This window comes from Mastigoproctus giganteus, chromosome 10, assembly GCF_048544385.1.
Source record: "Mastigoproctus giganteus isolate SK-2022 chromosome 10, ASM4854438v1, whole genome shotgun sequence".
Lineage (NCBI taxonomy): Eukaryota > Metazoa > Arthropoda > Arachnida > Uropygi > Thelyphonidae > Mastigoproctus > Mastigoproctus giganteus.
In genome coordinates, this window is record NC_143584.1 from 4,157,368 (window position 1) to 4,173,122 (window position 15,755).

Here is a 15,755-nt window from a genome sequence, read left to right on the forward strand (position 1 = left end):
CAGGTCTTCTACGGTGGGGGGGGGGGGTCCTCTTCCAGTCTCTCTCTCTCTCTCTCTCTCTCCCTCGTGTAAATTCTGCTGCCCACTTCTTAACCCTGGAATAGGAGAGCATCCTCCCCAATGTTGTAACTATATCCATCAGGATATAGTTACAAAAAAAGGACTAGTTGCCTTTGGCATTAGTCCTTTTTCTCCTCAAATATTGGATGACTGCATAGTGACTAGTTTTGTCCATTTTTCCTCATTAGCACAACTTTGTTGACTTCAGGATCTGTAATTAAAAAAAGAAATTGAAACTGCATGAAACTTGGTGGGTTACTATCTATTTGAAGTGTTATACATTAAGTGTAGAAATTTTTAACACCGTACCATTGCCCTTTCATACTCAGGCCATGAACTTTTCAAATGACCCTTGTACAATTTTGAACAACAGTACAGCTAGGTCGCGATCAATGCGAGTTCGAATAAGGCAATATTCGATTTAGTGCGGATTGTATAATGATATCAAGTCGCATTTAATGTGAACCATAATTCAGTTAATCTGAGGCTAGTGCAGCTAGCCTTGTATTAGACGATTAGTCCTTGCATTAGACGCTGGTACACTTGTTTATCTTCGTGTGTGCATGTGCTACTGCCTGTCATAATATATGTTAGTTTTCATGATTTGTTTTAATCGTTTTAAGAAGTGCCCTTAACAAAATGGACAAAAGGAAGATTCCTTTAGATAAAAATACTATGAGTGCAAAAAAGAGGCTTGTTATTAGATTGTAGCGAAAAATTGATGTGATCGAACAACATGAATGTGGTCATAGCAACTCTAAAAAAGGACGAGATGTCGGAATGCCCGAATCTACGGTACGGAATATTATAAAACACACGGGAAATAAAAGAAAAATGTAAAGTTGCATCAGCTTTTTGTAGTTTGCAAACATCTACAAGGAATAGAAGTATTACTGTGATAGAAATGGAGTGTCTATTAACTGTATGGATTGAGGATTGCAATCAAAAAAGCATTTCCCTTAGCAGAGTAAGCTTTAAATTTGTTTAAGAGAGTGAAAGAAAAAAATAATGAAGTAGAAGAAACGTTTAATGCGAGTGCTGGTTGGTTTGATCGATTTAAAAATAATTTCAGCTGCATAATGTTAAAATTACCAGTGAGGTGGTCAGTGCAGATGAGGATGCAGCATCTAAATATCCTGATGTTTTAAAAAAAATAATCGAAGGTGGTGGATACACTGATTAACAGATATTTAACTTGGATGAAACCGGTTTATTATGGAAAAGGGTGCCTTCCAGAAGGGAAGGCACCCTTTTCTAAGAAAGAAAAAAGAAAGAATTTCTAAGAATTTCTAAAAAAAGAAAGAAACATCTCTAAGAAAGAAAAAAGCTCAACCTGGATTAAAGTGTCTAAAGGATCACCTGACACTTTTATTGGGAGGCAATGCTCAAGGCGATTTTAAATTGAAACTGATGCTTGTTTATCGGTCTCCAAATCCTCGTGCTCTAAAAGGCTACAACTATAGATCACTTCCAGTTATTTGCCGATCAAATAAGAAAGCATGGGTGACCCAAGCTGTGTTCACTGACTGGTTTTCAAGCTATTTTTGCCCAGCTGTTGAAAAATATTGCAAGGAAAGCAACATCGCATTTAAAGTTCTACTAATTTTGGATAATGCTCTAGGTCATCCAACTACACTGTTCATTATGTGAAAATGTAAAAATCATTTTTTTCCTGCCAAACAACCTCTTTGTTGCAGCCCATGGATCAAGGGACCACGCAACATTTAAGGCCTACTACATAAGAAAAACATTTGAACAGGCAATTGCTAATACTACAGGAGATGATGCAATTTCCTTAACAGAGTTCTGGAAAAATTATAACATCAGACATTGAAAATATTCAGCATGCTTGGCAACAAATAACTGCAAACAACATGTGTGGAGTTTGGAAGCACATTTTGCCTCATTGTGCAAATAGTAGTGGTTTCAAAGAAACTGTTATAGAAGAAATAACAAATATTGGAAAAGAACTTGGATTTGATGAATTAGAAAATGACTATGTTCGGGAACTGCTCAATTCACACTTGGAAGAATTGACCAATGATGATCTCCTACTTTTAGATCAGCAAAGAGCATTTGAAGAAGCCAACAATGATGCCCAAGAACGAGATAATGTGCAAGTGAAGGAGTTCACTCTCAAGGAATTTGAATATATCTTTTGAGCTGTAGAAGTTGTGAAGCAAAAAATTATGGATGCTGACCCTAACCTTGATCGAAGCATGCAAATTTGCTGAGATGTGGATAAAGCACTCTGCATCTACCAGCAGATGAAGATTTAAAGAAGGAGAGAACAGTTCAGTCTACGCTGCTAATATATTTCAAAAGAAAATAAAGATGTTTTCGTCAGTGTAAGCTTACCTTTAGGAATGATATTTAGAAATTTTTTTTTTGTTTTTATTTTGCTTTCTATAATTACAGTACTATATGATTTTGTTAATAATAAATTTAAATTATAAGTATATTCTTTTTATTCTTTATTGCAATATTTCGTTAATAAACATAGAAAAATTTTTCAAAATTTTTCATTACGTACTTCTGTTGAGCTGGAACCAATTACCGTATTTTACACATACTTATAACTTTGATTAGTGTGAATTCGAATAATGCGACTACTTCGTGGGATTCATTAGTCACACTAATCGCGACCTAGCTGTATTTTTTTAACTATAAATTCACAGTCAGATAGGAAATACATTGTGATGGTTTAGTCAAGAACAAACCAGTGTAGATGAGTTTGTGTGTCTGTAACCTAACTACTCTTCTGCATGTGTATGTATACATTGGTGGCTTTTTTTTTTTTTAACCAAATTTTTGCCAAAAATTTGTGAAAATGCTGAATTTTTAGGAAGTACCCTTGGGTACTTCCTAAAGAAAATATGAAAATGTAACAGAGAAAGGAATTACTAATTCCAAAAAAAAAAAAAAAAAAGAGTGAGCCAAGTAGTTTATCTTTGCAAGTGATAGTACAGCAGGCCCTCATAACGCGGTTTGCTTTACACTGATTCCCTATAACTTTTTTTATATTATAAACATGTATCTGACTATAACACTGTCACAAATCACTATAACGCTCTTTTACCAGCATACAGATTGCATTTTTGGCATATTTAATGAACACATTTCATCTGATGGAGTCGATAGCTTGAAAATGAATAGCAAAACAGCATTAAAACATTTCCCACGCCGACTTGAGAAATTTTCCCATGCTCAGTGAAATTTTCTTGCACGCTAATTTAATTGCAGTACAGTAACTTGTTATGTAGTTCCAAGATCAACATTTTAAAAAACGATCAAGTATATTGCTTGTAATATTTACGTTATATGCATTTATCTGAAGTCTAGTCATCACTCAGTACAGTATTAGACATCGTGCGTAATGGACTGTTTACTCGAACATTTTATCGTAATTATTGCAACCAACACAGTTACATTTTCGAAGAGTTAATAATGGCTGATAAGAATGAAAAAGCAATGAAGTCTGAAAGCAGTATGAAGGCTACAAATATAAGAAAGACTGAATTTGAAAATTAAATTAGATGTTTTGAAGCGAATCGATTCTGGTAAATGACAAGCGAATGTTTGCCATAATTTAGGACTGACAGGTTTAACTGTAAGAACAATTATAAAAATAAAGAATTAATTTTAGCAGCAGGAAAGACAGCTGTTCCACTGCAAGCAACTAGGGCTAGGCCAGCTATTAGGATTGAAATGGAGAGACTTTAACTAATTTTATTGAAGATAATATCCAACGCAGAATTCAGTTAAGTTAAATATTATAAAAAAAAAAGAGAGAGATTAGCCTATATTGATGATCTGAAGAAAGCTCACCTAAAAAAAAAAAAAAAAAATTTGTAACCATTTAAAACTTGTAAGGGCTAGTTGAACAGATTTAAAATCCAGGGAGAAGCCCCGCAAGTGCAGATCAAGGAGCCGAAACTTTCAAAAAAGAACTTGTTAAAATTATTGAAGAGGGGTATTGTGTGTTATACTTATCAAGTTTTTAACAGATGAAGCAGAACTTTTTTGGAAACTAATGCCTAAAAGAAGTTTCATGTTGAAAGAAGCAAAAAACATGCCAGGTTTCAAAGCGGCAAAGGAAAAATCCCTGCAGTATTACCACACAACAATAAAGTCAACCGAAATTAAAACCCTTTAGTTTACCAGGAAGAGAGCCAAAGTACAATCCAAAATCGACACATTTTTCATGATTAAATTCATGATTTTAATTGAAAAAATTAAGTTTAATTTTGATACATAAGTAGTTAACACATAATTATATACATATGTAATGCACAATATTTTATATGTACAAATATTTGAATATTAAATATTTTGACCTGACATTTGTGCATCTTTTCGCTACCATTTATTATTGATTAGGAAATATCCTATGGCACCGACTGCAACTCACAAATACATGAATTTATGTTACCTTATGGGAATGTGGCGCTCGCTTAACGTGGATTCACTTAGCGCTCTGTTTTTCCGGAACAAATTATCAGCGTTAAGTGGGGGGGGTCACATGTATTGGTGATGGGGTCAATAGGGTTTGACAAACTATAGCACTCACTAAAGGGGTGTTGTCAGTATGCTGGTTTGGGCTTCATAAATGGTAACACCAACACTGACTGGCAGTGTTACAGTGTTCTTCACATTTAGTGGAAAATTTAGCAGTTAGAGATTGAAAATTGTTATTGACAGTGCTGGTGTCTGTTGAGATTTGAATGTATATAGTAAATGATATAAAGCTGTTTCTAATAAGCATTGTTTGATTAAACCTTAGTACTCCCCACTTTCTCCTTCAAGATAAATTATTTAGTTTGTCTCAGAAATGACTGTTAAATTACATTACTGGGTAATGTAAGTTTCTACATTTGGGTAAATAGTAATCCCAGATTATTTTTACTTGGGAAGCAGCAAACTTTTAAGATGGTCAATAACAAAAAATACGTAAGAGTAATTGTTCAGTCTGATGCAAAATTCTCATAACAGTGCTGAAAAGACAGCATATTATCATTTTTAAAATTGTTTTATCTATGATCTATAAGAATTTTGCATAGGAACAAAGAGATGATTATTTGTTTATATAAAATGTTGATTAGGCAATATTTTAATTACGGTTCCAAAAACTTGAAATTTATTTCTGTCTTGGAGCTGTAATTAAAAGGTAAGAATATGGATCATCTGGAATAGGTTCAGCAAAGAGTAGCAAGACTACTTATAAAGTATTCCTACAGAGAAAGACTATTTTTATGGTCTGCAAAGTTTCAAGAACAGACATCTGTGTGAGTTAAGGCTTTTTGTGGGTTTGAGTAAACTAAATAATAGGAAACCTCTTCTATTTTTAGGTGACACAAACTCTAGGGGTCATGTATTTAAATTAACGAGGTGTAGTTGTGGATTAAATAGGAGAGAATTTTCTTTTAACCCAAGGACAGCTGCTTCCTTCTAATCTGATAGAAATAGAATTTATGGAAATTTTAAGGGAGGGTTAAAAACACCTAGTTGAAACTAGTTTGTCTTTTTTTTTTTTTTTTCCTGGCATAATTCTAAATGAACCTAGCTTCCTTACACCAATTTATCTTTAATTAATACTTATATAAAAGTACTCTCTCTTTAAATTTAATGCAAGTCCTATGATTCGGCCATTGTTCGGAGAATATCCATCTAAAATTCTTTTATCATATTTATCAAATTATAAAATCTGCAATTTTTTATGAATCCCAAAATATGGTTAAATCTCTTTCCTTCGAATTTCAATTTTACCTTCAGAAATGAGGGGATAGGGAGTAAGGCTTGAAAAATAAGGGATGTGAGACCACAGACATCTGGCTTTTGGCCAGAAACTGACACAGACAAGGGCAGTGGGGCTATCTACCTCTGAACTACTATTCACTACCACATTTACTTACCATAACACATGTGCATTGCAAGGGAAAAAAAAAAAAAAAAACCTAGAGACTTTGAGAGAATGACAAATTTGAGTATATTCTATGTACTTCTTAATGCAGCTACCACGTGCTACCCGCAACTGCTTGCCAGCAGTGATTCTCATATCATATATGATATGAGTGTCATATATTGCAGCTGAACAGAAGGTTATCCCTTCTAGGGGATGTATGTATAAAAGTGGGATAAGTTCACATAAATTGGGCAATAAGAGAAATATGAATATATTACTGAACCAATTCTTGTATATTGATTTTGTTTACATAGAGTAATTATTTTTTCATTGTCTATGAAAGAAACACACACACACACACCTCGATGAGCCAAAACATTATGACCACCTACCTAATATGACGTTGGTCCTACACGTGCAGCTAAAAGAGCTTGTACCCGCTGAGGCATGGATGCTACAAGATTTTTAAATGTGTCTTATGGTATCTGGTACCAACACATAACAACAGATCCTTAACTCCTGTAAGGTCTGTGGTTGAGATGCCGCAGATTAGAGTTGCAGTTCCAACACAAACCACAGATGCTTAATGGGATTGATTTCTGGGGAATTTTAAGGCCAGGGCAATACCTGGAAGTCTTCCTCATGTTCTACGAACCAGTCTCGAACAATCCGGGTGTTGTGGCATGGCGCATTATCTTGAAAGACAGCACCGCCAGAGAGGAAGACCGTTGCTATGAAAGGGTGTACCTGGTCAGCAATGATGTTTAGGTAGGTGGTAGACGTCAGAGTGCCTGGCACATGGATGACTGAATCCAGAGTATCCCAGTAGAACGTTGCTCAAAGCATGAAACTGCCACCACCGGCTTGTTTTTGTCCCATGGTGCATCCAAACATCATCACTCCCCAGGTAAACGACGCACACGTACCCGGCTGTCCACATGGTTCAACAGGAAACATGATTCATCAGACCAGATGACATCCTTCCAATCACTCAAGGTCCAGTTTCGATACTCCATGCCCATTGTAGGTGCTGTCGCCGGTGAACAGTGGTTAGCATGGGCCCTCGGAGCACCTGCAGATACACAGCACCATTTTCAGCAGGGTTCGATACACTGTGTTGTGACACGTTAATCCCATCACCAGCATTCCAATTACCGGCTAATTGTACTACAGTACAATTAGCCGGTAATTGGATGCCGGAAACTTTGCTCTAGAGACTAAACATGGGTTTCACCACTTCAAGCCTCCAATAAGCAAAGTGGTGGTATTTCACCGGTTGATGAAAGTCATCTACCACCTGCATAAGCTCATACACTTGCTTTCTTGCATCACTTGCCACTACTACTACTATCTCGCAAAAAGGATTCTTCTGCTCCTATGCTTATCTTTGGTGACACTCCGATTTTTAGGTAAAATGATATATCTCTTTTGGGGATTACCCTGACTCTAATCTCTCCTGGCACACGCACATTATAAATATTGCTTCTTCTGCATCTAAAAAACTTGGTTTTCTCTTTCGCTCTCGGCGTTACTTTTTCTTCCAAACAGCTGTTCACTCTGTACAAATCGCAAATCCACTCTACCATGGAATATTGTTCCCACATCTGGGTTAGTGCCCCCAAAACCTCTCTCAGGCTTCTAGATTCCATTCAGAATAGGGCAGTTTGGTTAATTAATGACTCCTCTCTAACAGAGTCTCTTCACTCGCTGTCTCATAGACGTACTGTTTCTGCTGCATGCCTTTTCTACAGATACTTCCATGGGCACCGTTCTTCTGAATTGGCTTCTTATTATTCCCGCTCTATCTTTCAAAACAGTCTGAACACGTGCCGCCACCAGCCAACATCCATTTACTGTCAAACTTCAAACTCACATAACCAACTTTTCATCATCCTTGTTTATTAATTCAACTGCTGTTTTCTGGAACAACCTTTCTTCGTATGTATTTCCTGAAAATTACTGTCTACAGAAGTTCGTCTAATGTCAACAAATATCTTCTTTTTGTCTTCTCAACCTCCAACCCAAATGCTGTAATAAGTACTATAGGTTCTAATATCTCTCGTGTTTGGGGTTTTCATAAAAAAAAAAAAAAAAAAAGCTGCTTTGACACCATTCTTTGCACACCTTAAGCTTAGTTTGCTGTGTCAACTGACAAGACATGCCATTTCTGATTTAAAGTGCCAGTCATACCCTTTTGAAGCTCTGTTATGCTCTACTACATGCAATAACTGTTATTTTATCACTTTGTTTTGCACCATACCTTTGTTTTCCCAGATGTAAATTATCACTACTCTAGGATACAAAGCCATTTGGTATTTTATTCTGCAAGTGATGCAGCATAATTCATTACGAATGGGCCGACCGGGCTAGCTGAGTGGGTAAAGTACCTGCCTGGCAACCCAAAGGTCGCGGGTTCGATTCCCGCCTCGGGCTTGGATCAAAGTACTGCAAAAACCTTGGGAGGTGCAATATGGCCACAGAAGCCGATGCGCCAACAACTACCAAATAAAAAAAAATAAACAAATCATTACGAATGGGGTGTCACAGTTCAGTGATCAATGAGTCTATATAGTGTATATTAATGTACACTATATAGATGTTGTAATATATGTATATTAGCATTAATAGAGGCGTATGATGCAAGAAAGCAAGCTTATACAGTCAGCCAAAAAAAAAAAAAAAACCCTTCCCATTTCACCCATCCATTCGCTCCAAATGTTTGTCTAGTTCTGCCTTGAATTTATTTAAGCTTTCCACTTCTACAACGACAGATGAAAGTTTGTTCCAGAACTCAACCATCCGCTGGCTAAAGGCAAATTTCCACACATATATTCTATAACTGTCTTTCCTCAATTTGAATTTATGTCCCTGCAGCGATTAATTTGGGCAAGAGGAAGAATCAGCTTGCTCAAACCATTCAAGGCCTTATGCACCTCAGTCAGATCACCTTGTAGGTGCCTTTCTTCATAAGAGCAACCCTTTGTTCCATTCACTAATCTTGTTGCCCTTCTCTGTACTCAAGGTGTGGCCTGACCATTGCCTTATACAAGGGAATAATCACATCCTTATCCCTGTTAGAAAAATTCCTGTATATCATTGATAAGACACCATGAGCTACTCTTGCAGACCGTCTGCACTGCCCAGAAAACTTCATACCTGACTCCACAATTACCCCCAGGTCCTTTTCATTCCCCTACCACCCTGGGTGTATTGCCACACAGTAATTATTATTAGCCGTATGGTGCAAGGAAGCCTGAGGCTTATGCTGAACCAGCCAAGTTGATACATTACTCTGGGGTTACTGCCACCCATATGCAGTACTTTGCATTTGTCAATGTTAAACTACCATCATATTAACCATCATCATAAAAAAAAATATATATATATATATATATGAAGTTATGTAAAAGAATATAAGAAATAGAAAAAGAGAGTGGCAGAACAGATTAATGCCATCAAATTTATGATTGTACATTACATCTGTCTGTGTATAACAATTTTTTAGTTAATTATAATACCAACTAGATAAGTTGGAGAATTTAGCATAAAAGTATTAGGGGTGAAAACTATACTCATTAGTTCAATGGGCCAGGTTGGACTTCTTTGTTGTACCCTATAAATAAACACATATGGTAAAATAAAAATAAAATGATAATATAGCTAATTATGGATATATGGATACATTGAATGGAACGTTAACTAGGGCTAACTCCACTCAATATATCCCATCAATAATTAGCTGGCGCCTCCGTAGCCAGGTGGGCAGGAGCAGCAGTACACGCTTCTTGATTAGACCGGGGTTCGAGCCCGTGCCCACCAAATACAGAGGATGCGGAAAGGTCAGAGAATGACCACCACATATCCCCGGAGCAATATGGCCTTAGTTGCTAATGCTCCTAAAAAAAAAAAAAAAACCAAATAACAACAATAATTAGCCGAGGCTATCTGTTTCTGTTTGCAATTTGCCAGTTCTTCTATTTTCAAATATACTGAGAATTTAATGTGAATATATAATCAAATTGGCTTAATTAGCATTAGCATTAGTAGAGGCATATGATGCAAGAAAGCAAGCTTATGCCAGCATCAGCCAAAAAAAAAGAACAAAAAAAAAAACCACTTCCACTTCACCCCTCCATTCATTCGAAATACCTGTCCAGCTGAGCCTTAAATTTATTTAGGCTATCAACTTCCACAAGAAGGGATGGAAGTCTGTTCCACCAACCAACTACCCGCTGGCTAAAGGCAAATTTCCGCACATCTATCCTACATCTGTCTTTCCTCAATCTGAATTTATGCCCTCTCAGGTGATTATTCTGAGCAAGAGGATTACTTTAATATACCTTAAATTTAGCAGAAAACTGGCAGAATAAATGCTAGCCCAACAGATAGCAGTGAAAATTAATAATAATTTTTTAGTTAATTATAATACCAACTAGATAAATTGGAGAATTTAGCATAAAAGTATTAGGGGAGAAAACTATACTCGTTAATTCAAAGGGCCAAGTTTAGGTAACCTAAGTTGGACTTCTTTGTTGTACCCTATAAATAAAATAAAATTCAATGTATCCATATATCTATAATTAGCTATATTATCATTTTAATTTTACAATTTCATTTTATTTTTATTTTATTATATGTGTTTATTTATAGGGTACAACAAAGAAGTCCAACTTAGGTTACCTAAACTTGGCCCTTTGAACTAATGAGTATAGTTTTCACCACTAATACTTTTATGCTAAATTTTCCAATTTATCTAGTTGGTATTATAATTAACTAAAAAATTGTTATATATATATATATGTTGCTACAGTTAAGAGGAACGCAGCTATATTTTTGCCATGTATTACTACTGTATATTTTGTTTATTCTCTTCTAAATTGGTTCTTATTTATTAGATTATATTTATGCTGTTATTTTTCTTTCTTTTCAAATTTTATCAATGATCTTCTATATTTCTTTTGTTCAACTTATTCTTATCCTAATTTTTTATTATTTTTTTCATATTTTCTTTAAATGTGAGAAATTGCTTAAGTTGGCTTTCCCTTTTAGGTATTTTATTTGTTCTATGCAAACCATTTGTTTTTATATATATATTTTTTAAGTTATGTTATATTATTGTATATTATTGTACGTGTTATATTATTGTTGCCTGATTATTTATCTTAATGCCTGTAAGCTTTGTGTACAGGGGTAATAATAAAATGTTCTTATTTCTTGCAAGTGCACTATAATTTTGTAATTAATTATATATATATGCATATATGATTTTAATTATATGTATATGCATGAAGCTAATAGAGAAGTAATATATAAGCTATGTGAGCCAGTAAGTAGCCAGATATATGTTCCATGAGCTAAAATAATGTACAAAGCATAATAAAAAATAAACAAATTATAATTATTTTTTAATGGAGAACTCTATTCTTTTGTGAGCACACGCACGCGCACGCACAGCTCTACCTATATTACCTCTTTATTAGTTTTATGCATATATTCCTTTTTCACAGATGGATATAATGTTCAATTATTAGTTCAGTGTCATTAGTCTTGTCTTGTACTGTTTTATGTTGCCTTCCATTATGTTGTGTCAGTTATGATTACTTTAACCTTTATAAATGAGTTGTAGATATACATAAATAAATATATTTATTTATATATATTTTTTCCTTTTTTTAAGTTTGATAGAAGAAGAGCAGCTCTGGATGACTCTGATGAAGACAACTGAAATATTCTTTTCTGATTTTCATGGTTAGAGAAACAAGATGGCAAAGGAGTATGTTACATGAGCCACATTGTGCTCACCATCCTGCCATATTATGAACTTTGTGTGAAATGGAAAAAAAAAAAGATGCTAAAGCACAGCCTTAAGTTTGAATTTTTCAACTTTATAGGATTGTTTGAATTGCCAATCAGTGAAGTTTTTTGTTTGGGTTTTTTTGCACTTTTTTTCTCATTTTGCATGCCTGTGGATGACTTTTTTTACAAAAGCAAACCTGTAATAAATTTTTTTCTTGTAGAGAATAAATGACATGCTTTTTTTGTTTTTGGTGTTTATTATAGGGTTAAAATATTGTTTTTGTATCTAATTATGGATAGCATTGTTTTTATCCTACAAAACATCTTGCTTGTTTTAAATTTGCTTTAAAACATTCTTCATTCTTTCATTGTGAGAAATGTTATATGCTAATGTCAGATATTTAGTGAACTGTGGGAACTGAACAGATTGAATAGTTGTTCAGTTTACTTTTATCTAAAAAAGAAATTATGGTGAATGAAGAAATCCTGGCTCACAACCTTGGTGGCACCACCACCAACCATTGCCATATGATGTGTATCAGTGATGTAAATATACTACCAACACTATAATTATGAAAGGTAGTAAATTTCCTGGTCTGTATGAAGACAATACTCTGAATTGTTAAACAACTCAAGACAAACTAGATCATAGAAATCACGTTCCCCCAGCTACTTTGCTTTTTTCTTATTTTTATGATTTAATTTGAATGTATTAAGGTATCTCATTATTCAGTGACTAAATTGCACCTTGCCCAGGTGTGACCTGAATTAGAGCAGTAATTTGGCATGTTAGTTTATTTAGTGTTTCTTTTTCAATGATAATCTTGAGATATGCAATATTTGTCTTTATATTAAAGTTACTTTTGAATGGACATAATATTGGTCCATTGCATTTTATTTTATTTCATTCCTTCCCCCTTTGATTTGTATATTCTGTTTGTACCACTCTTTCTTCCTTAGTTTGAATGCTCTTAGTCCCCTACTACCCTTAGTTTTTTATATTTCAACTTATTCTGTCATGTGGTTTGCTTTAATTACTTGATTGTAATTGATATATTTATTTAATTCTGTTTATTATTATTTAGTTTTCATTGTTAACATGTATATTTCCTTTGGTTTAGACACATCAATTGGCTAGGTCAATTTTTAAATTTGCATTTCATTTGTTTTGTTACTTATATAACTATAGAGGATGGTTGCCATGGCATATGTTAAAATTTTGAGTTTAGTTTGTTATTTTCTGTTTGTGTTCAGATTGTATAGGAACGTCTGTTTACATTTTGCTGAATAGCAGTTAACAACTGAAATATGATTTTTTTTAGTGTTTCAAGTGCCATTGTCCCCTTAGAAGAAGTGATACATGTGAGTCGCCTAATCTTATTTCATTTATTTGCTATGAAAGTGACACTCATACTTTGGTGGGTATAAGGATGTGTCTCCTTGAGTGAGAAGTGAATTTGCTCTGCTCTGCTGAGGATGAGTGCTTTTTATTTTTGTTATAATTTTATTTTTATTTTAATTATTAGGGTATCTTGGTACTGATGTAGCAGAATCGCACCTTGATAGATATAACTCTAATTGTAGCATTACTTTGCATTTAGTATATTTAGTGTTTTTTTTTTAATATAATAGTCTTGGAAACAACCATGTTTGTCTTTATATTAAGACAAGTTGCGGTTCTGTAACTGTTCAGAATTGGACACACATTTATATAAACATTTTCATTGTTATCGGGTCTGAATAGATCCTGAAAATAGGTCCACATATTATGAAACACTATATTTGAGGATGCATTGGTAAAGCTTTTACCAATGAGTTCAGTATTGTTGAAAAAAGATTTACCAAATTGAGTTTTATCAACTTCTTTTGGCTACTAGCAATGCTTGCTGTGAACATGTGTTAATATTTAAGGGATAAAATTATTGATTTCCTGTATACTGTACGGATTACAAGCAGCCAATGAACACATTGTTTAACATTTCATCTTATATACTGTTGTGATTTTTTCAGGTGGAAAAAAACATTGGGCACTTTCATATTACTAACGAGTTTTTGCTGTAGATTTTCTCTGATTTTTGCTAGCTGTGATATGTATCTTCTTCCAGTCACATAGTTCCCTGAGGAGCTGTTGTGGCCACCAACAAAATCCTCCAACTGCATCGATCATATGCTATATGAGCAGCATCACAAAATTTCATGCCCAAAAGTTCACTGATCCCATTCTTCCGCTTAGTTGCAGTTCTTCCTTTAACAGCAGTTTTTGGAGTTGATTTTGTTATGGTCTCTGTGGCATCAGATAATGTGGTGGTATGCCATTGCCTACCACATGGCCGATTTTGAAAGGGGCTGGCTTTAATCATAGGAAGAGTCATAATGCATCCCACAAGATGCTCTTGAAGAGGAAAAGTGACTACAGCAGAGCCCCACTCTGTGCAGAAGGCTGATTACAACAGGTTTTTGCCCAGTTTCCAGAGGTCATCTGTGTATATAAACGGATATATATTCATTAGATTTGCACCAGTAGTTATATCTACAGTCAATGAATTTATTCATAAGGTGACGCTTTATCCCTCTTCTTCCTTCTTCGATGTCCAATTAGTGTCCAATATTTCTAATTATGTCGAATATATTTTAAAATAATTTTCTCCAAACCATAAAGAATGCAACGTATACTGCTGTTCATATTAAATCTGTGTTTCAAATGGTCCTATGTACAGTTCATTAATTTGTAAGTTCACATTAAGTTAGCTGAAACAAAGGTGCTCTAAATAAAATTGGTTTAATAGACAAAAGCTATAAATTTAGTTGTATTTATCTAAAACATTAAAAAGAAATTAATTTATTGGTTAAAAGCTTATTAAATTGTATTATCAAATATTCACAACTAATGAAGAATGCAGTAACCTCAATTCTTCTACTAAAACAATAAATATTAATAAAGAGAATTGGGGACGAGATTAGCTCTGTGCGGGTGAAGTTTTTATGGCTCCAGCGAATAGTTTTCCTTAAATTTTTGCCATTTTTATTGACTTAATTGGCATATTAATTTATTTTCTAGAAGTAGCTTCGTATTCCTAGTTATGATATTTAGTTTATTTTGAATTTAGAGATTTTGTGGATTATTACTTAGTATTGGTAAAACCTACACTGTTCGAAACTTGCCAGCATTGTGATAGGTCGATACAGAATAGCGTAACATATATCGTAAACTAGATATCGTAAAGTATAACGTAAAACTAGATAGCGTAATACATTGTTATTATTTTTTTTTATGTAAACCGAAAACACAAGAGGTATTAGAACCTATAGTACTTAGTACCGTGGCACCTCCGTAGCCTGGTGGGCAGGAGCAGCAGTGTGTAGCACACGCTTCTTGGTCAGACCGGGATTCAAGCCCGTGACCACCAAATACGGAGGATGTGGAAAGGTCAGGGAATGACCACCGCATATCCCCTGAGGAATATGGCCTTAGTTGCTAATGCTCCTAAAAACCAAACAACAACAACAACAACAACAACTTAGTACAGTGCTTGGGTTGGAGGGTGAGAAGAAGAAAGAAGATATTTGTTGACATTAGACATTAGACTTGAACTTCTGTAGACTAATTTTCAGGAAATATATATGAACGAAGGTTGTTCCAGAAAACGGAAGTTGAATGAATAAACAAGGAAGATGAAAATTTGGTTCTGTGAGTTTGAAGTTGGACGGTAAATGGATATCGGATGGTGGCGGCATGCATTTGGACTGTTCTGAAAGAGAGAGAGCAGGAATTATAGAAGACAATTCAGAAGAACAGTGCCCATGGAAGTATCTGTAGAAAAGGCATGCAACAGAAGCAGTACGTCTATGAAACAGCGAGTGGAGAGACTCTGTTAGAAATTAATCATTAATTAATTTAATTGCCCTCTTCTGAATGAAATCTAAAGCCTGAGAGAGGTTTTGGGGGCACCACCTGAGATGTGGGAACAGTATTCCATGGTAAGGTAGATTTACGATT

General features: G+C 34.7%; 1 protein-coding gene across 1 annotated transcript in view; it reads left to right on the top strand.

The window, feature by feature from the left end:
* PDCD-5 (programmed cell death 5) overlaps positions 1 to 12,002 on the top strand; it is a 44,949-nt gene extending 32,947 nt beyond the window's left edge. Inside the window, exon 5 of the mRNA XM_090382846.1 lies at positions 11,640 to 12,002. Coding sequence (XP_090238972.1) covers positions 11,640 to 11,687 — 48 coding nt within the window. The 3' untranslated portion in view covers positions 11,688 to 12,002. The remainder of the gene's footprint in view (positions 1 to 11,639) is intronic.
* Positions 12,003 to 15,755: the final 3,753 nt, after the last annotated feature.